Source organism: Meleagris gallopavo, chromosome 10, assembly GCF_905368555.1.
Source record: "Meleagris gallopavo chromosome 10, MGAL_WU_HG_1.1, whole genome shotgun sequence".
NCBI lineage: Eukaryota > Metazoa > Chordata > Aves > Galliformes > Phasianidae > Meleagris > Meleagris gallopavo.
Genome location: NC_139413.1, coordinates 669,472 through 690,214, shown reverse-complemented (window position 1 = coordinate 690,214; position 20,743 = coordinate 669,472). Strand labels below are relative to the sequence as shown.

At 39.1% G+C, this 20,743-nt stretch overlaps 1 protein-coding gene across 7 annotated transcripts in view; it reads right to left on the bottom strand.

Moving 5' to 3' along the window:
- PLA2G4A (phospholipase A2 group IVA) overlaps nucleotides 1-20,743 on the bottom strand; it is a 109,339-nt gene that overhangs the window by 12,873 nt on the left and 75,723 nt on the right. For all 7 annotated transcript variants that reach the window (XM_085231119.1, XM_085231117.1, XM_085231120.1 and 4 more), the window contains 7 exons: nucleotides 16,385-16,521; nucleotides 11,892-12,114; nucleotides 9,881-9,995; nucleotides 6,187-6,324; nucleotides 5,768-5,860; nucleotides 3,486-3,557; nucleotides 1,108-1,350 (listed from right to left, as the gene is read on the bottom strand). In XM_085231119.1, the coding sequence (XP_085087245.1) occupies nucleotides 1,108-1,350; nucleotides 3,486-3,557; nucleotides 5,768-5,860; nucleotides 6,187-6,324; nucleotides 9,881-9,995; nucleotides 11,892-12,114; nucleotides 16,385-16,521 (1,021 nt within the window). The remainder of the gene's footprint in view (nucleotides 1-1,107; nucleotides 1,351-3,485; nucleotides 3,558-5,767; nucleotides 5,861-6,186; nucleotides 6,325-9,880; nucleotides 9,996-11,891; nucleotides 12,115-16,384; nucleotides 16,522-20,743) is intronic.

The following is a 20,743-nucleotide window of genomic DNA, read 5'->3' as shown; positions in this document are numbered from 1 at the left end:
CTCTGTCCTGGTGAGGCCACAGTTAGACTACACAGTTAGACTATTGAACATCCAGTTCTGGGCTCCCCTGTTCAAAATAGACAGGGATCTCCTAGAAGGAGTCCAGCAAAGGGCCAAAGATGATGAAGGGCCTGGAGCATCTCCTGTGTGAGGAAAGGCTGAGTGACCTGGGTCTGTTTAGCAAGGGGAAAAGAAGACTGGGGGGGGGAGGGGAAGGGCAGGATCAGATGAATGTTAATAAATATCTAAAGGGAGGTGGGAGGAAAATGGATGAGGCCAGGCTTTTCTCAGTGGTGTGTAGCGATAGGACAAGGAGTAATGGCCTGAGCCTTGAACTTGAAAGATCTGTACTGACATGCAGACAGACTTCTTTGCAGTGATGGCAGTGATGGAGCACTGCAACAGAGATGTTGTGGAGTCTCCTTCTGTGAAGCCCCTTCTATTCAAGCCCCATCTGATGCTGACCTGTACCACCTATTGTGGTTTGGACTCAGTGATCTCTTGAGGTCCTTTCCAACCCCTGAGATTCTGTGAAATGCAGATGCGTCTGACAGATCAGTCATACTGAGAGGAACATGGAGTCAGGAAAGCAAGGATGTTCAACTAGAACAAATCCTGCCTCAGCAGTATTGTCAGAGGAAAACAAAGGTGTCAGAGAAGTTACAGAAAAGCTGTAGAAGGATAAGGAGAGGTTCTACTTCCATCCGAAGGCTTAGCCTGTGAAAAGAACATAGACCATCCCTCGGAGCAGCCCACGTGAGTGAGAAGCAGCCTTAATGAAGGGTGCCATACACAACAGTGGCTTGATCACCTCTGTCAGCATCTCCTTGCAAACAAAGCCAAAATGGTAGTAGTTATGCTATAGAGCTTGTCAGAGGATTCAGGAAGTAGGCGGCAGGCAGAAACTGTTGTGCAGTGCCTTTTGTGACTCCCAGTCATCTGACAACCTTCAGTGCTGGTCAGTACTCCTGACTGCTTATAGAGAAATGTTGTCCCACCTTTGTTCAAGAGTAGCTGTAAGCCCTGTAGTTTGAGTAAATGTTACTACACTGAGGAACACAGTTTAATCAATGAACATGCAGCAACACAGGCTTTCTGCAAACTAACCTGCAACGGCTGCATCTAGTTCATCTTCTTCCACAGATTCCTGAGTCAGGAGGTCTGCCAGAGGAGACAGTGGGTAACAGCTGTTGAGGTTCAATCCCAGCATGAAGTTGTGCACTTTCCCAGCACGCCCTTCCCTGGTATTGAAAAGGGCACTATCACCCACCAAAGCCATCAGCATTCGCTGCACCCAGCTTTCTTGGCTGCTGTTCTGATACTCTTCATTTGCCTCTGAATTTTCAGTGCCTTTAGAGGATGAAGAAAAAAATTCAGTGGTGAGATAATTAACATGTGAAGTATTAAACCAAAAGTTCTGGGCTTTTTGAAATAAAAGACCAATTAAAATAAGCAGAACTAGGCCACTGCCTTCTTTCAAAGAGCCGCAGATTGAATGAAGGAGCTCTGCTGCAACAATTTTATGGAGAGAATGGATAGAAATCATCCTCTCACCTTCACAAGCCAGCAAATGTTCTCATTTGCACTACAGCAGTGTGGATATGTCCAACAGGAAAACATGCTGGGACTTCGTTAGATGACCTGAGCTGAATTTTACCTAGTCATATTTTCATTGCCTTTGCCATCCAGACTTTATCTGTCCTAGACTCAGGTGAGAAACCAATACCTGTATACAGTAGACTCAAATTCATTTGGATGTATATTGACATCCTCTTTCATCCTTTGCTGACTGCTAGAAATCTAGTTTTCCTTAAGGAACCAGTGCTAGGCCTCTGAATCTTCATGAAATCTTTGTTTGGTTCTCCTTAGTACATCCCCTTACTGTGTCCTTGGAAAATACCACTCTCAGGTGGAGATGCAGTATTTATGCTGGCTCTGGGTGGCCTCTGCTTAAAAAGAGGTCATTTCTATTTTACTTAACTGCAGACAATCACAGAGTTAGATATATTCTTCACAATCACAGTGGATACGGAAGGATGCATACAGTTGTAGATATTAGATATAAATTTTGTGATATCTGCATAAATGAGAACGCTATCACACAGAAATTCTAAAATATCTGAAAAATGTAACTTCACTAAACTAGACATAATAATCAGTATTTAGTTTTAATTAAGTAGTACAATAAAATGTCCAAACTTAGATATCTAGATGTTATAAACACTAAAATGACTTGGACTGGTGTGGCCATTTATAACCTGCCATAACACAGCTTTTCCATTGCTTTATACATTGAGATAAGTCAAGCTCAGGCTCTTTCTACAAGAAGAGAGAAAACAAACATCAAACACCACGGAGTTCTGAGCTCCAATATCCACAGAGAAATATCCTACACAAGACAACCAAGTGCACACAGAACAGATCTGCAGGCTGTCCTCCACTATGGCTACAAAATGTGAAAGAAATTTCTTGCTGGCTTAAACAAAGCTTCTAGTATTTGAACAGGAAATCTGCAGCATAAAATGTGATATCACCTCTCCTTGTTATTTTACACATAAGGGAAATGAAGAAGCAATCATTCAACTCAGCTAATGACCCAATCAAAGGCTCATTTCACAAGATTTTCTTTTCTTCCTGCAGACTTTAGAATTACAAATAAGCACACAGACCCACATTCCCATTCTTGCCTAAGTTGTTAAAAAAATAATTGAATTCTTCAGATGAAAATCACTATCATCCCTAAAAGTATCATCATGTACAGAAAATGTTATTAGGATAAGACCAGAACCTGGACTGAAACATCATACATCCTCAGGTGGTTTAGATGCCTGAATTTTTTCAGTAGGATCTTTTCTTACCACATGTGGTTGTGCCTGTTTTGGGAAACTGGATTTGGGCGCTGTTTAAAGCACTACGCCAACCACTAGGAATTTCCTGTACCAGATATTGTTTGTACAGGTGCTGGAAGATATCTATGAATACTGGAAACACAAAGTAAACCATTCACAAGTAAATATTTGATAAGGAGCCCTTCATAACAATGGGTAGTGCTAGTTTGCTATGCTGATAACAATTCAAGCAATGCCTCTGAGCTCAGTAGCTTGCTGAACTTCAGGAGATCACTGGCTCAGGCAGTCTCATTTTTGGATGTACGGGAAAGTGCAGATCACTGTGAAGCCTTGCTGGGTGGGTGCTAAGACTGAAGGCATGCAAGGGAGTCATTTACTCACTGACTTGAGCAGCAGACACAAGGTCAAGCCAAAGGCCTTCTGAGGGCTTTTGATCAAGATATCTCTGTTTTCCTGAGCCACTGGCTCCTTTAAAACCCTTCTGCTAAATAGTTAAGTTTTACCACTGTTATCATTTGCAAGAGACTGATAAGACTAAGGAAAATGGGATTTGACAACATCCTCTAAATTCGAACATGTTACAAGAAAGCTGATGAAGAAAGTAAAGTATGAAATATAATGTGTTGATTTCCTTACCTTTTGGATGCTGTGATTCATCTTCACTGTCTGAGCTGTCATTACTTACAAGGTGCTTTAGCCTAATATTTTCTGTCAAAAGAGATACAGAATTACTTTGAACTACTACAGCTTAATTGTCAGGATAGCTAAGAATTTCAAACCAATATGAGGCATAAAACTGTAATAACTGTGATATTTTTCATAATAGAGAACACAGCTAAGAGATTTAATCTGTTGTGGACATCTCTACATTCAGAATCTGATCAGGATATATTGGTGTTAGCTTGCAATTTTTGCCAAGCTCCTGAAATAAGCAGACTAACCAAAAGGTTGGAAAAAAAAAAACAAAAAAAAACAAAAGGAAAACCTAAAGCAGTACATACTACCTGCTTCTGCATCATATTTGACACATCTCATTCACCTGAAGTAAATTCAGATGTATAGCCTCTATTGTCTCAGTAACTCCTAGCAAACTAGGAAGACAACAGGAGATCCCTTAATCCACTGCTAATATTCAAACAGACGAACACTGCTGCAGCTCAAAGAGCACTGGGACACTGCTCTCAGATGTAGGGTTTGGGTTTTGGGTGGTCCTGTGTGAAGCCAGTGGTTGGACTCTGTGTTATTTGGGGGTCACTTCCAACTTGGAATATTCTATCATCATATTTTATGATGGTACATTCATCTTTTAGGTTGTCATTTCCATTATATGTCATATTAAAGCAATGGCAATATCACTGTTATTTTAGCTCAAGGTTCAAACCTATTTCCTATAAGTAGATAGACTGAAAGGAGAGAGATTTACCACAGTGCCAACTGTAAAAACAATACAGCTTTATTAATCTCTGTAAAGAATAACAAATACAGATGACTACCATTGTTGCTTTTTCTGAATATATATATAGCTATATAAAATCACATAACAAAACAAAAGAGCTCTTGTCATCATGGATTTCTCCTTAAATACTTTTTAATACTCAGGGGTCCTCAATCACTATCTAAAAAATGCCAATAAAATACACACGCATATCAAAGACAAACATGTACAAATTCTAAAGCCATGTCATAGAAAACAGGTGAAAATTAATACCAGTGATCAAAAAGGAAGATAACAAAAATACCAAATCCAGTTTTAAGACATTACATCATCTCTTTAAAGCAAACCCTAAGAAAAATTGCTTGTTTGCTGCTGCTAAGTATGACTAACAGATTCTCTGCACAACTGTGGCTCTTCTGATGCCTGCTGGCATTTTGCCATACATTCTAGTGGTACTGAGATTTTACTGGGACATCTGCAGCTCTGGTAACAGATTGTGGTTCTCCTCTAATCAGTATTTTAACATTTTAGAGTACAGTTTTTAAAGTACATGTGAAATAAATACAGATGTTAGCCAGGGTTAGGAGATAAAAATTTGTATCTCAACATCATAAGCAATTACATAAACCCTTCTATGAGCAAATTCATTAACAGATACCCTCCATGGGTGTTAACACTCATGAGGTGTACGAGGTGTATGAACCTGAAGGCACAGGTCCCATTTTCTTTCATAAAGCAGTACAGTCTCAAACAGCTCAGTAACATCTATTAGAAGAGAGACACAGCTGAGGGGCTTAAGGATTTGGTTTTTAATCATCTTCATCTGCATTCTAAAAAAAATCATCTATTGCTTTAGATAAATTTCCCTGTAATGCCTTCTTAGTAGGAAAAAAATTGTTTAAAAGCTGTTTCCTTATCAACAGCATTCTCAAATAAAGCATAGCAGTCCAACCCAAGCAAACTACAACTCTTCTGTTACACTTATTTTGCCATTCGTACACTAGGAATGGAAACAAAATCACCAAATTATTAAGCGAAGGATCAGAAACCAGCAGCTGAATTGTGATTAGAAATAGGTAGCCTAACAATTCAGAAATGATAAAATTTATGTTCACTTGACTATTTCTAGAATAATACAGCACTGTGTCAAGAGATTATAAAAGCAAATTAAAAAAACCTAAAAAAGCATTTGTCATCTTTCAATCTATAAAAACTAGCATAAGAAAGATCTTACACTTCTATGAAAATATTAGGTAGATATATGCATGTGATGTTCATCTGATACTGATTAGAAAAGAAAGTATGAAAAGTTCTAGTTTCCTTTCCCTACCCTCACTAGGATCTAGCAATGTCAGCAGTTCAAATTGCTTGCATTACACATTCTTACAGCCACTTCCAACAAAGTGCCATCTTTCTACAGAGAGTCCACTGAATCTTGTTAGGAATTGTTCTGCTTAATAGCGTAGTTATTTACTAAAGTTACCTAGCTCTTCTTCCATGGTGGGACCTTTGTTTTGAGAATTGGAGACACCGAGCACTCTGTTAAATAATATAGAAAACGCGCTGCCCCAGACACCTGTAAAGTGAAAACAAAGAATGAATGGAGGCTGGTAGAAGAAGAAAAAAGAAATAATAACAAAAACCAACCACATACTACAATATGTAAGTAGCTGCTTTCATTCTGAACAGACTTGTGATTATGGAACACATTATGTCAAACTCAGATTTACCAGAAGCCCAAAGCTAGGAAATGACAATCCATGTCTGTGAAATCTTCCAAATGTTTGTCTTCTCACCAACTAAAATGGTACTTCTTGCTTCCCGTATTTTTGCTTGTCTTTATAAGCACCCGTTTATGAACTATTAAAATTAGTTTCAAGTTTCCTTCCATCACATACTCACCCATTAAGAAATGCAAAGGATTTTCATTGTACTTCTTCACCACTGTTCCCATAAAAAATTTGCTTCCAAACAAATCAGGAGACATAAAAGTGCCATACTTTGCCATACCGATCTCATAGGGACTGAATTCCACCCAGTCTGCAAAATAAGAAATTTGCATCACAATCTCAATCTGAATAGAAACAGGGGATGTTCACACATAAATGGCTGAGGCTCCCATCCAAGGAAACAAACATGAATTAAATTGGTTCTGAACCAACAGTAATGTCTCTTACATCGTGCAGACTTGAACATTTTGTTTGCAAATGAAGAATAGCCTTACGTCACAGCAAAGGAAGAATTGTCATTTCCATTCCCTCTTATCACAACAATATTTGGAAGAGAAATATAAGGTTGGAAGAACAAAAGGAAAAAAAACAGTAAACACAAACAAGAAAAACAAAATAACATCTAGTTTTCATCTCACGGTCCCATATGATTCCTTGTTACATAAAGCACCAATATGGATCTCAGTTCCAGCTTTCTTTTCCTTCACTGTGATCCCACCAAATATGCTATCCAAATTGTGGATGACAGCGACAAAGGCAGCAGAAAAATTATTCAACATGGCAAGAAAGAGTGTGATGTTGTGAAGGATTATAGCAGAGGCACTAAGGTTACACCAAAAATGTTTCCTGAGAAATACTACAAGGTAAGTCAAAGCTGAGAGGCACTTCATAAAGTTACTAGTACCAAACTGTGTTAATATATTTTTTAATGTATACACTAGCTTGACAAATAGAAAATTCATTCAAACACGAAGCAAAATATTCTGGTGCATTTTCTGGCCTCAGAAGAAAATTCCAGAAGTGATTTACATTCTACAGCTTATGTCTGTAGAAAATGTATTTTAGTTGATTTTGAACTACTGTTTTTGTACAAGTGGAACTGTTTCTATTAGAGAATTTGCTTCATCTTTGAGCAAAAGTGAATAAAAAATACCGAACATTTTCACTACTTTGATCATCTGCTTTTATCTTCCAGATTTTTATTAGTGATCAATTTGGCCGCTTATGTAACTATAGATTAGAAATAACCCTGAAGCAAGAAGTCAAAAGAAAGAGTTTTCAGATCCCCACAGATCACAAGGTGCTATCCAATCATGCAGGTATTCAGCTTTTCGTTTGAAACAGTAAGAGGAAAGTTAACCATCTGTCCCAAAATGGAAAGATTTAATCATGACTGCTATGACTTTTGTTTTGTGGGGCAATGCTTAACTACGTGAGTCAAATACAACATCCTACTTTCCAAATAAACCACCCACAAATAAATTTTCAGCTACTAGAACAGAAGGAAATTCCTTTAAAGATCCAGTCCAGGAACTTAAAGCTATTTGCCTTTCGTGTCATGTCACCAACAAGCTTTGGCAGGTACGTATTTTAGAATCATAGTGATAGAGAAACAATTTAGATTAGAATTAACTTAAATCTGTGATTGTCTGCTTTCATTTTTCTATTTGCACTAATGATGATGATTTCTGAAAACATACTCTATCACAGAAATAAGGCAGCTGTTGAATGAAATGACTTTTGCCTTAGCTTCTTCTGCCATTCCTGAAGCTCCCTGAGACAGCAGCCATTCAAATCAGTGTCCCAAGAGAGAAGCCTCACACTGAAAGACAGAGAGTGAGAATGGAACCTTATATCATGAGAAACACTTAAGTGTTTCTAGGAGTTTCCCTGTCAAGTTCCTCATCTGTGGCTTGTTCCAAAATGTACCACTATCAGAAGTCTCTCCACTTCTCTCTGGATATCACTGGATATCAGTATATTTTTATCATTTCGGAAGATATCTTAATAAAAAAAATAGTAATAAAAAGTAATTTAAGAAGCAGTCTTCAACTAGATCACTGTAATTATATTCAGTTACAGCGATTACTGCAGTTCTGGGTACAGCCAGCGGTGCCAGGGTCAGGAGTACTGGGAAAGCACGCAGAGCTGCAGGAAATCTTGCACCATCACTCTTCCAAGGAATGTTACCTGGTGTAACTAATGCATCTCAGCTCTGAAACAACATGAAAGATCTCACCTGTGTCTATAATCTAGTAAAAAAGAAAGTGAAAATATTTTAGTTCAAAGCCTGCTCAGTGATAAAAGGAGAAAGGAATCTTAGAATAGAAACAATCAAGATCATCCTCTACAATGACAAAGATGGTAGTCTCAATAAAGGAAAAACAAGATCCATTGACAGAGGTAGTATTTTTTCCCTAATTAGGAAGGCTGGAGAAATCAACCAGCCTTCAGCTGCTTCTGGACTTGCTTTGAGAAGGCTGCTCTTAATGAAAGATCGTTTCATTTTTAGAAACAGTAAAGAAGAAACCAAAACAAAATTCCTCATAAAACAGAAAGTCATCAGAAAACAAAACACTTGTATGTTAAACTGACGAGCTTTCAGGTTTTTGAGGAAAAAAGCAGAAATTCTCCTACGAAAACTGTAAACTTACAGCCTCATTTTCTATTATGAACAAATTTTTGACAGTGACTTTTCCAAACGCTTTTTGGGAAACGTGGGTATAATGTGACTTCTAAACCTCTGCCAAGTCACTCAGTGCTTCCTTTCTCAGTCATATAAGTGTACCTAGGCACAGAGATCCCTTTACTTGTACAGCAAGTAGTGCCAGCAGACTTTCTCTCAACTCAGTTACTGGATGGGACTAGAAGCTGTGAATAAAAATAAAGCCTCTTTTAAGTCACCAACAGCTGTGAATAAAAATAAAGCCTCTTTTAAGTCACCAACAGTACCATACAGCACGCAAGAAATAAAAAGGAGTACATCTGTTGGAATAACTTTGCCTGACTGAAAATGTTTCCCTCTGCCTTTTTGGAATTCCAGTGTTGAGTGGCATTCTGCTGATGGAGAACCGCCAGCTTTTTACCTTGACTCCTTAAATTACTGAGCTACTACATGGGTAAGTGATATTCTTTTCAATTGGCAGGAAATCTTTTTTTTTTTTTTTTTTTTTTTTTTCTGCAAGAGATAGAGAACAGAACTTATGATTCCACAGAAGCCCAAAACAGTGATAGAATTAATTCCAAGGAACAAAAGAAAAAAAGAGCAGTTGATCTAAAATACACTGTATTTGTCTTTCTGATTTACTTGCTAATAGGGAGAGGGAAAGATGCACCTTAAAAGATAAGCAAAAGCTCAGCTTCGGGCTATGCCATAAGGAATAGAAGTATTCAACATCTCTTTTCAAAGCTGCTTTGCTCTGATAGACTGTGTCCACATCCTGCCCCAACCAACCAAGTACACACATAAGAACATGCTCACTGATCCTTGAAACATCTTGCAGATTCTACTGTCAGATTCCAGCAGCCACTGAGCACAAACATGTCTATTTCCTCATTATCTTTCCAAACAGCTAGAACAGTTGTGATTATGTTTTGCTTTGGTACATTCTTTATCACAGTTTCTACTCCTGTTTTAAATGAGAGCTCTCTGTAGCACTGTGAATTTAGATAAACTGAAAAGAATGTTTAATAAAATGCCAGGTTCTAACCTAGTCCTCGCCACAAGGAACATGTGTAGTCAAGTTACACAACACAATTAGTCTCAGAGGTTAGAAAAAAAACAAAACAACAGGCTTTTTGTTTTTTCAATCATGCACTTCTCATTCCTTTTCACAAATGATTCCGCAGACAGATTGAAAACATACCTGCAAACATCAGCTCTGAGACATCTGGTTTGACATGGAGACATGTAAAGAGTGGAAGAGCACACTGTGCTTCATTGACTTTCTCCTTCATGTCACTCAGAGTGGTGTCCATTCTCTGTGTGAAAAGAAAGAAGTTACATCCAAAGAGATCCTGTGACAGCCTGCTGATACTTTGGAAATTACAAATTTCTCTGAAAAATGGACAAAATAATTCCAATAAAACAGAAGAACTTGTAAAAGGAAGCAGTCTGTTTGAATGCCTTTTATCTGCACAATTCAGGAGGAAAGGGATGGTTGATAGAGAGATGATACAAGCATGAGTTATATGAGGGCTACTCTAAAAGTAATGCCTCCTATGTTATGCTGTTGGTCCATCACATCAGATGCAGATGTTGGTGGGATGGCAATAGAGGTTGAACCTTCACACCAAAATCATGTTACATGTTGTTGCTGCATGACAGATGGCAGCAGAGAGGCAGTCTGACAGAATGGTGCCTGACATGGATGTATGTACAAAGCAAAGGAGTGGAATTGAACTCCTCCATGCAGAAAAAAATGGCATCCACTGACATTCACTGACACTTGTGAATGTTTATGAAGACCAAACAGTGGATGTGAGCACAGTGAGGTGGTGGTGACAGAGACGTGAAAGACAAGTCATGTTCCAGACAGCCATGCAGATTTTCACCATTGTGACACAGAGGCATCATTTCATCACTGGTAAAAATGCACAAGTTATAGTGGTGACATGCTGAAAAAGAGTGCTTTGTAGCTGAGAATTTGCTTTGTCAAACAGTGCCATTGTGCTCTTTGTATCTGTTGCAGATTCCTTGGAAATAAATAGGAGGCTTTACTTGCACTGCAGTCTATGCAGAATCCAAGATAAGATAATCACAAAGGAAACAGTACTGTTGGTCAATGCAGGTTCTTCCCTGCTGCTACTGCAAACCATTAAAGGAAAAACCTCTCATTCAGAACGGCCATTAACAATCATGAAATGTTTTTCAGTCTGTGCTGTTTGTAGGAACTCAGGAAAAGCTAGGAAAAGCAAATGGACCATTAAGAGGCTAACTAAGGGCCTGCATCTCCCCCAGACAGTATTCTGGAGACTGCAATCAAGAAAAGAATGAAAATAGTTATGGCACAATAGGACTAGGACTTGTTACCTGCAAAAAAACCAAGAGCTTTATATTCTTTACTTACTGACAGAGTCACGTTCAGATTTCAGCTAAACATCTGTGCATTTGCTTAACTCCTTAGCATACAAGGACTTCTAACCAGCCTCATAGGATCATCAACATTCCCTTGTTGTGTTGCCTGTTTTTCAGTATTTTAGTGTTTAAAACTAACATATGTACTTATGAAATGAACACGTGCATTAAAAAGTCTGCGAATCTATTAACACATTTCAATCTTACGATAAGATCAAATTCAAATTCTGCTTACTTGACTCATTTCAACTTGAAGTCTGTGCCTGATTCAGTCAAATAGGATTTGTCAATAATAAAATACAACAGTATGAAATACTGCTATTGTCTTACTTCTCAGAAAAACAATTAGTATTAGAGATGTGGACCTGTCTTTCACATTGAAAACAATATTTTGTTAAGTAACTGCTGCTTCCCTCCTAGCAGAATGTGTGTAAAGATGTTGCAACATTGCGTAACTGTTTGTTGAAAATGCTCAAGCAGCAACTTCTATGGATGATATGCATGCTAAGAGCATGCTGCAGTTATCCAGCAGTTGAGTTCATTTCTGTTGCACATGAATGTATGTTTTCCTAGCTCTTAATGAAATGAGAACCATTCCAAACATACCCCAGAGCACAGAAAGCATTTTACAAACTTCTTACCCAGTATCTGTTCAGCAGTCACTTCGAATACTCCTATTGCTAAATAAGCTTTGCAAAAAGTTACCAAGGTCATTTAAAACAAACAAAAAAACAAAACAGCAACAGATCAAACGAGCAATATTTTCACAGCTTTAATATTCATTAAAAAAATGCACTCACGTTATGAATAAGTGTTTCACCTATTAGCATTCCAAAGATATCAGTAAAGGTGACTGGCTGCCCTGAGCTTTTTTTATTCCACAATGCTTCAATGTAACGTTTGACTTTCTGAGGAGTGAGCAGCAGAAGTGGGTTGTGACTGACGGAGTTCATCAATTCTTGATTAATCTCCTTTGGTCCTTTTTCTGGAAAATCCGGGTGTGAATATAAAGTTGACATGTACCTGCAAGGGAAAACAGGCTCTGTCAGTGCTAAAGCCTTGTTCACTTGCTGATTATTTTACTCACTGTAAATCTTTTTTTTTTTTTCCTCAAAGTATAGAAAGCTACATAATTTGTTATAAGTGGAAACATACAAGCAAGTACTCAACAAACACTTCCATGGTATTTACGATGTAAAATTCTAATGTGTTTATCATTTACCTGTTTAAGGGATACTGGGCAGAATTGTGGAAGGCTGAAAAACAAAAGAACTGGGTATTCTATGAGTACACGCAGATTCAAAAAATCCTAAAATATACGAGTGTACTAGCATATTTTCCAGGACGTACATGTTTTCATAATAGGATGAAGCGTAATAACTACAACCTGTGCAGGGATTTAACTGGGGATTTAGTAAAGGCCTATTGGGCAAATTGTCATTTTGTCATTGAGTAACTCTGGAAACTGAGGTTTTGTTTACTCAAAACAAAGTTTAGATTCAGATGTAGACAACTGTGGTTTTCGCTTGGCTGGCTCAATTAAAACTATGGTTGAAGACTCTAGATATGCCATCCAAACTTAGTAGAGGCTCCTTTCACTATTATTTATTCAATTAGCTGGCTTATATATACATACCATGCTTCACGCGTAATTCTGCATAGCAGTTTCACACACACTGTGTAATCTTGGCCCTGAGGTCACTACTCTGCAATTCAGTTGATGGCATGATGAACTTCGTCACATGCAAGATGTAACAACTTGATTCACTAAGCCCTTGTGCAGTCTCTAAAGCTCAGCATGCACGTCAGCCCGTGGGCGGAAGAAATACAGCAGCAAGCTTCCATCCGAGCACAGAAAGGAAAACGCAGGATGAAGAATTCAGCACAAGGTTGAAGCAAGAAGACAGATGAAACAGCCAAGTAGGTAAATGCATTGCTCCAAGGTTCAGCACGCATCTGAGGAAACAAGCGAAAACCTGACACTCCGTCTAGGAAAGGGATACTCCACCCTTCAAGAAATACAGAAAGAAAAAAGCATTATTGCAAACTATCAGAATGCACGGAAAAAAAAGAATAGAAAGCGTGCCAAAGTGTCAATTTTTTTATTCATCAAGTGAGGAAATTCTGAATAGGTGACATCACAAAGACAGCAAAACAAATTTGTTTAAATACAATTGTTTTCAAATATGGTTCTGACTGAATCAGTTCAGATAATCCTGCTATTTTAAAACATGCTCTATAGGTTTATATTGGGTGACCTTTGTATTCACACCTGGGTTTTCTAGAGAAAGGACCACATGCCCAGCTGACATCTTTTCAAAACACGGACTGCGTATTACTCCCTAGAAACACACTGACAAGCCTTCACACTGTGCCACACAATTCAACTGCTCGTCATACAGTCAACGGAAACCTTCCTCTTTTGCTGCAAATTGGAAAAGGTACATCCAGATCACATAACAGAGAGCAGTAATCTGCCACACCAACTAGAAAATCCAGCAGAAACATGATCCAGGGTGCCAGCCTCTTACAGTTAAATCTGAATCACAAATTCTTATTTTTAGTTCAGAGTCTGTTCTGGCATTTACAAAGGTTCAGAAGCTTCCTGTATAGTATGGGAGTGGGATCAAGCTTCAACCCAAAGCTGAAAATAATTGAAAAAAATAACAAGAAATAGAACAGATTATTAACTATTTCAAATAGCAACTTTAAGAGTGTTTCCTTAGAATGTGTAACCAAAATTCATGTACTTGCTTAGAGTTAGACAAGTGGATAACCACAGAATCACCAAGGTTGGAAAAGACCTACAAGGTCATCCAATCCAACCATCCACCTATCACCAATCGTTCTCACTAAACCATGTCCCTCAACACAAAATCCAAACGTTCCTTGAACACCTCCAGGGTCTGTGACTCCACCACCTCCCTGGGCAGCCCATTCCAGTGCCTGACCACTCTTTCAGAAAAAGCAGCATTTTCTAACATGCCCTGGTGCAGCTTGAAGCCATTTCCCTCTAGTTCTGTCACTGTTACACGAGAGAAGAGGCCGACCCCCAGCTCACTGCAACCTCCCTTCAAGTAGTTATAGAGAGCAATGAGGTCTCCCCTGAGCCTCCTCTTCAAAACTCACCTCAGGTACATCTCTCACTATTCCAAAAATAGCCATTTTCCCTCAGTCTTAAAGAAACAACTAGACATTCATATAGTCCTGTGATTTAGACTGGAACCTTGAAGCCTCCAGTCCAAGCTTTTGCTCATTGCAGAGGCAGCTGAAAAGTCAGATCAAGTTGCTCGGGGCTTTGTTCAGTCAAGTTTCCTTCCACATCACATCAAGCATTCAGACATCCTGAGTCAGTCATCCTATCCAGCCCAGTCAAGCAATGATGGAGCAATCCATTCCGATGCTTGACCGTTCTCACTGCAGAACTATTTTCCTAATAGCTAACCAAATTTCTCTTGCTGTAACTTACAGCCATTACTCCTTGTCTCTTTTCTGTATATCTCCAAAGAGCCTGTTTTCTTTACTCATTAGATTATGAAGACAGCAGCAAGACCTCCCCATACCACTACCTTTGCCTTCCCTCCTCAAGTCCGAAAAAATCCATCCACCTCAGCTTTCCAAGAACTCTACTCCCCTAATTGCATAGGCGGTACTTTGGTGGAATTAACCTGTGGAGGCCTTTCTTATATTAGGTAGCCCTAATCTCACTCAGATTCAGTTCCAGTATTCAAAGTGGTACATACAAAAAGAACCAGTTATGTTAAAATCATTTATTGTGACATCTGGGATACTTCCGTGAAAAGTTCAAAATTTTCTTAAGATGCAACATCCTCTACTGCAAAGTGACCAACTGACATTAAAACCGAGTTTTAGTTAGACAATAAAAAATGCAGTTTCCACTTAACAAAGAAAACATAGTGCTAAGGAGGCCAAGCAGTTAAGAAATTTGGCTTGTATTTGCCAGATGTCTTTGGCTGATGCAAATCACACAGCCTTTTAAAATGTTACATCATTTCATTTAAGAAATGTGAAAACAAATAGTTTCAACATCTGTAATAAGTGTAATTTGGGATAGCTTTTATAAAAGCCAAGAAGACAAAAGGCTGCAAATTCATAACACTGATCAGGGAGACTAGCAACCCTCTTTTTCAGAAGACTGATCAAAGCAGAAGTAACACCAGGGTTCAAATTATTCTGCTGCCTACAAAGCCCTGAGCCCATACCATCCAGAGAATGCCTTTCATAATGCTGTCAATCTGATTTTCTCCTGTAACTGGCATGAAGTATTCACTGAGTCAGAAGGATATCACAGCTACCTGATGAGGGCATTCTCAAATTGAGACATCTTGGAAGATCTTTTCTCCCATCTGAATGACATATTTCTTTAAAAAAAACAAAACAACACATATTTCCCGATACAATGCAATCAGTATCACCTGCAGCATGGCAAACTGTATCCTTTCCTAAAAGCTGATATACATTTGCTCCAATTTCCTTATACTAAGAAATGATTCCCAATTAGGCCCTGGACATCACCAGTAACCACTATGAAAGAGAGTAGTGAGTCTAAAAATGGAGCAGAAGACCTTTCAATGTTTTCGAGAATTGCTGAGAAGTGCCCCAAGAGGATATTATCCACTTAGGGTTGAATGAGCCTTTATCTTCAAACTGAAGATTTATTTTATTTTTTTTCATTTAATCAGAAAAAGAAAACAAAAGAAAAAATAGTTGGGTTTGTATCAACAGCATGAATTTTTTTTGTTCATCCATCAAGAGGAAAAAAATCAGCTACACAGCTCTAATATATTCAGCATTGATGACAGATACAGAAATGAGGGTGTACATGTGTAGCACTTTTTTCATCCGTTGCTGCTAGCAAAGCTCCCAGGAAGACCACCTGGAGACCAAGCTGTCTTTACCCTTCCAGGCATTCCGGAACACCTCCTCTAGCAGATCTGCTCTACTGACACGCTGACCTGTAAGACAATTGGCTCTGTGAGCCTCTTACCTGCTGATAGTGATGATTTGATATGAATAACAGCCTTAGAATAAGTTCACTTTCATGAAAATTTGTTCTCAAACTTCCTGAGGAAAAAAGAAAAAGAAAAAGAGAAAGAAAAAGAGAACGAGAAAGAGAACGAGAACGAGAAAGAGAACGAGAAAGAGAAAGAGAAAGAGAAAGAGAACGAGAAAGAGAAAGAGAAAGAAAAAGAGAAAAAGAGAAAGAAAAAGAGAAAGAAAAAGAGAAAGAAAAAGAGAAAGAAAAAGAGAAAGAAAAAGAAAAATCTCTTACCACGTGGATCCAGAAAGACCAGCAATGTAAGTTGCACAGTCTAAAACTCCTGATTCATAAAGTGCTTTCATGACACCAGCAAACCCAACCATAGCACGAAAGCCACCTCCTGAACCCAGTACTGCTATCACTGGTACCTGCAGAGATTAAAAGAATAGTCTGTCATCACATCAGCTCAGTTACAGACTTAAGTAGTAAATAAATGTTATTCACTAATCACCAGCCAAACATAGTAACTTTGTGCAATTAATAGTTACCACGCAATAAACCTCACAGCAGACACAAGATCCGTGTGTAACAAGTTCTAACAAGACAAACAGAAGGTATTTTGCAGTTTCTTAGCGGCACATGTGTAAGAGAGTGGAAAATAGTAAGGTGCTCTGAGATATGACATTTAAGTAGGAAGAGTGCCATGAATGCACCACGAGGCTAACTGTCTACCTTAGCATTCCGGCCCAGGAGTGATGTACATCTTCTGTATATAATTTGCTTAGTCCTTCTGCTTCACCAAGCACTGTACAGCAGAAATACTTACAGATTGCAGCATGGGACCACAAGCAAGAGCAACCAGGAATCAACCAGCAGCAAAAGATTCGAGGTTCTGCCATGGTGAAAACCTCATGCAAAGGCAGATTTCCTTTCAGCTTCCTATTTACCTGGTACCAAGGGACCACTGGTAACCAGGAGGTGCAAATGAAAGGCACCACCTGGTACGAAGGGATGTAAAGGGAGGCTATTTGGGCCTAGGTCCCGGGTGAGCAAGGAGAAAGACACACAACTGAGGCAACACAAGGGTAGGAAGGAAGCATGAGTTTCCAGAATAGGCAGTAGCAAACCTGTTACTTCGGGTGGTGATGGAAATCCCCCCTGCCACCTCCAGCTCTTCACCTTAGTTCAGAGCTCTAGTGACAGAGAGGGATGAACAAATGCAGTCAGGGAGGACTTTGGACTGGCTACTCTCTAAGAAACAAGGTTACAAAGTGACAAGCAGCTGGCTATTCTCTCCTCTCTGGGACAAGGCCAACCTGACAGCCAGACCAGCTTGTACAGGGAGGTCTGCTGCTCATTCACACTCAGGATCCAGGACAGCATGCAGAGATGGCCGAGTCTCATTTGGCCTCCAAGTTCCTCACCGCTCACCCATGTGGCATTACTGATATAGATGAAGATGAGAAGGGCTTTGACTCCCCTTTAAAGAGGAAGAAGGGGCACAAGGCCCCAAGCCTGTAGCCTGTGGACTTGATCTTTTTAGTCTGGAAGAGAAATTGCTCAGGCTGATCTTGTCACGCACAGGTGGTATCACCAGGAGACTCTTGTCGTCATGATTGTGAAGCCCTGATGATGAAAATGGTCCACTGGGAAAACAAATTATCCTCTTAACCATCAGAGGGAGGAATATTTTCCTGAATGAATTTTCATCAGGATGAAACTGAAGACTTACCTTTGGGGAGCTTCTGGGTCAAGATAAGAGATGTTGGGGCAGTCTGATTTGGACTGGTGAACAAACTGGATCAAGTGGGTAAGGCTTTCTCTAGAAAAAACAGAAGTCTCCTAATCTGGCTGTGATCCTTACAGAACACAAAGGGTAACACTGTGCTAACCATCAAAGAAGTCTGTAGACTTCACAGGTGGCAACAGCCTACTGCAAATGCTAGGGGTACCCATGGTAATGCTGTACTGCAGCTGCTGCTCAGTACAGCACCAGGGGCAAAGATGGCCACTGGGAGCAGCTTGGGCTGCAGGCATTGTGAGTGACTGAGCTGAGAACCAGGCCAAGGCTGCAGAGATGAACACCAGAGGTAGGACTCTGGTAGGACTGCAGCATACTAAACTCTAATTTTCCTGAGACCCATGACACAGAATGCCCCCGATTTTCTCCATTTACAGTTGACTGAGTGTTGACAATGTACTGCATCCAAGCACAACTGAACTAGCTAATCTCTAGAGGTTCCTTCCAAGCAGTAACTCTGTAGTTGTTATATCTTAATTCTTATTCACTACTTGATGACAGAGTGCAATATTATCACTGTGCAGAATTCTTAATTTTAGGTTCCTTACTGGCATGGAAGATGTCTGATTTTTCTGATTTCTTGGGTCAAGCAGTAAAATATGTATGCATAGTGAAAGTCAGACACTACTGTTATGAGCCTCCTTCACTAATACAGACTCAAAATACAATCAGTACATCTACAGACTGCCTGAATAAGCCAAGGTAGGTCTTGGCAACGGTAAGCTGGTGGACCCACAATATCCTGTTACTTAGAACACTAATTACCCAATATCTTAATAATCAGAATTTATTTGAAGAAGCCTCCACTTTTAGCAAGAATTCTTAATAAAAATATACTCCAAATTTCTTTACACTGTTGGTTCTGATTTTGTATAAGCCAGGAAATAAACAAAACAGAAAAGACATTAAATGGAGTTATTCAGTAACTTCTTAGTCACAAAGCCACAGAAATTTTTGAAGCAACCCGAAGACCAGCTCTAATCCAAATGACATCTAAGTGACAGAGCCAAAGTCAGGAAGAGTTACTAATAAAAACCAGAAGACAAACAAATAATATATGGGTTAGGAGATTAAAGCCACATTTGATAATAATAATTAAATAAAAAAAAGAAAAAAAAAGATATTGCTACATAGCATGAAGCCAGTCTCAAATTCACACCAACCTTACAAAAGCTACTGGTGAGATAAGGAGAATTTATAGGCATCTGTTTACTAATTAGCTACTGCATAGCTTCCTACAGTATTTGGAAAGAAGACAGAATAGAACACAAGCACAATTGCTACCAGTATCAAGAATTTTAGACTAAGCAAAATTCCCACCTGGCTCCCGCTTTCAGAAATCTAGAATTTTCCACTGTTCAGTGTGATTAGGCAACTTCTTGGCTGTTACTAAGTGTAAAAAAACTCACACAGCTGAGCAGAAAGACTGTATTTGATCAAACTGGTAATCAGTCAAAAATGTCACTGAAACTCAAGCTGCCAATGGATGGGATGAGTTATAAGAAATGGAATCATGTGACTACTGAGTTCGGTTTCTTTCTGTAGACTTCATATTCCAAGTAGTGAAGCTTCTGTGCGGAACAAAACTGTATAGCCCCATGGAAATGATCATGCACAGTGACCAGTAAGTTGAGACATTTCCTGAGGCTTACATTCTGCAAAAACTACTTCTTCTTGATGCAACCAGATTATTCGATCATCTTCTTTGCAAGTGTTAAGCTTTAGTAATATAAACCACAGGTATTTACTGGCATCAGCATTCATCATGCACATCCACAGATAGCTATCTACCCAAAAATGACAAAGCAAAGGTAAAGATTTAGGACATGCCTTGTTTTGTTAAGCCAACACCTCAATAACGGAGCAGTAGCTTTGAACAGAAGAGCCATATTACTAATCAGAAATTTAATAACGTATGTTAGGCTTTGAAAGCTCTTTACAAACACTACCTAATTAACCTACATAGACAAATCCCAACAGGATGAAGAGGGTGGTTTGCAGGTGCAAGGCTGGAAAAAAGTATGTGAGAATACTTTCAAAGCGCCCCTATTCAACAAATCTATTCATCAGTAGAGTGGCAAGAGCACAAGGGAAAATTTGAGCTTCCTTCAGAATGCACAGAAGTCTGCAAGTAGGATCAACAAAGTATGTCAAGAAGAGTCACTACCATCTGAACGCAAATGTTTATGTATACTTAATCCACAGACACTCTGAGAATCAGTTACTTACACTGGGGAAAAAAGAGTATGCAAAGCGGCATGTGTATGTATAGGAATCTCAATTTTCACTTGTGATATCAAAGCAAAACATGAAGAACTGAATTTACTACTTTATTTCCAGAAATGCACTGAAAGAGCTCTAGAGCAGAGGGCAATAGCTGAAGCAAGTGTCCCATGATAAACAACTTCTTTAAATACTGAAAATATAACTGGAGAGAAGCATCTTCTGCATATCTATGTCCTTTATTTTGACCAATCTAATATTAATTGACATGGAGATATAAGCAAGGTGATTAAGGTGTGAGTCCTTTCCTGCTGTGCAAAAGAACGCAAAGAGCTTTATTACTACTACCAAGTAGGTTTGCTAAAGCAGCATTTCAGCTGCATTTCAGTTCCTAGCAGGTTTAAGGGTAAGAAACAGCAAAATCTAAAATCACTTACAGCCATCCTACAAGTTCCTCTAACATAAATAGGGCAGAAGTAGGGTCAAAGTAGCTGCAGACAGAGGACTAAGGGAGAAGAAGATGCCACCTCAGCACTGAGAAAGAACAGAGGAGACCAAGGCATGCATACAACTCCATGCACACAGACTGTCGCTAAGCACTCTGCTCTTCTGAGGGACTCGACTCA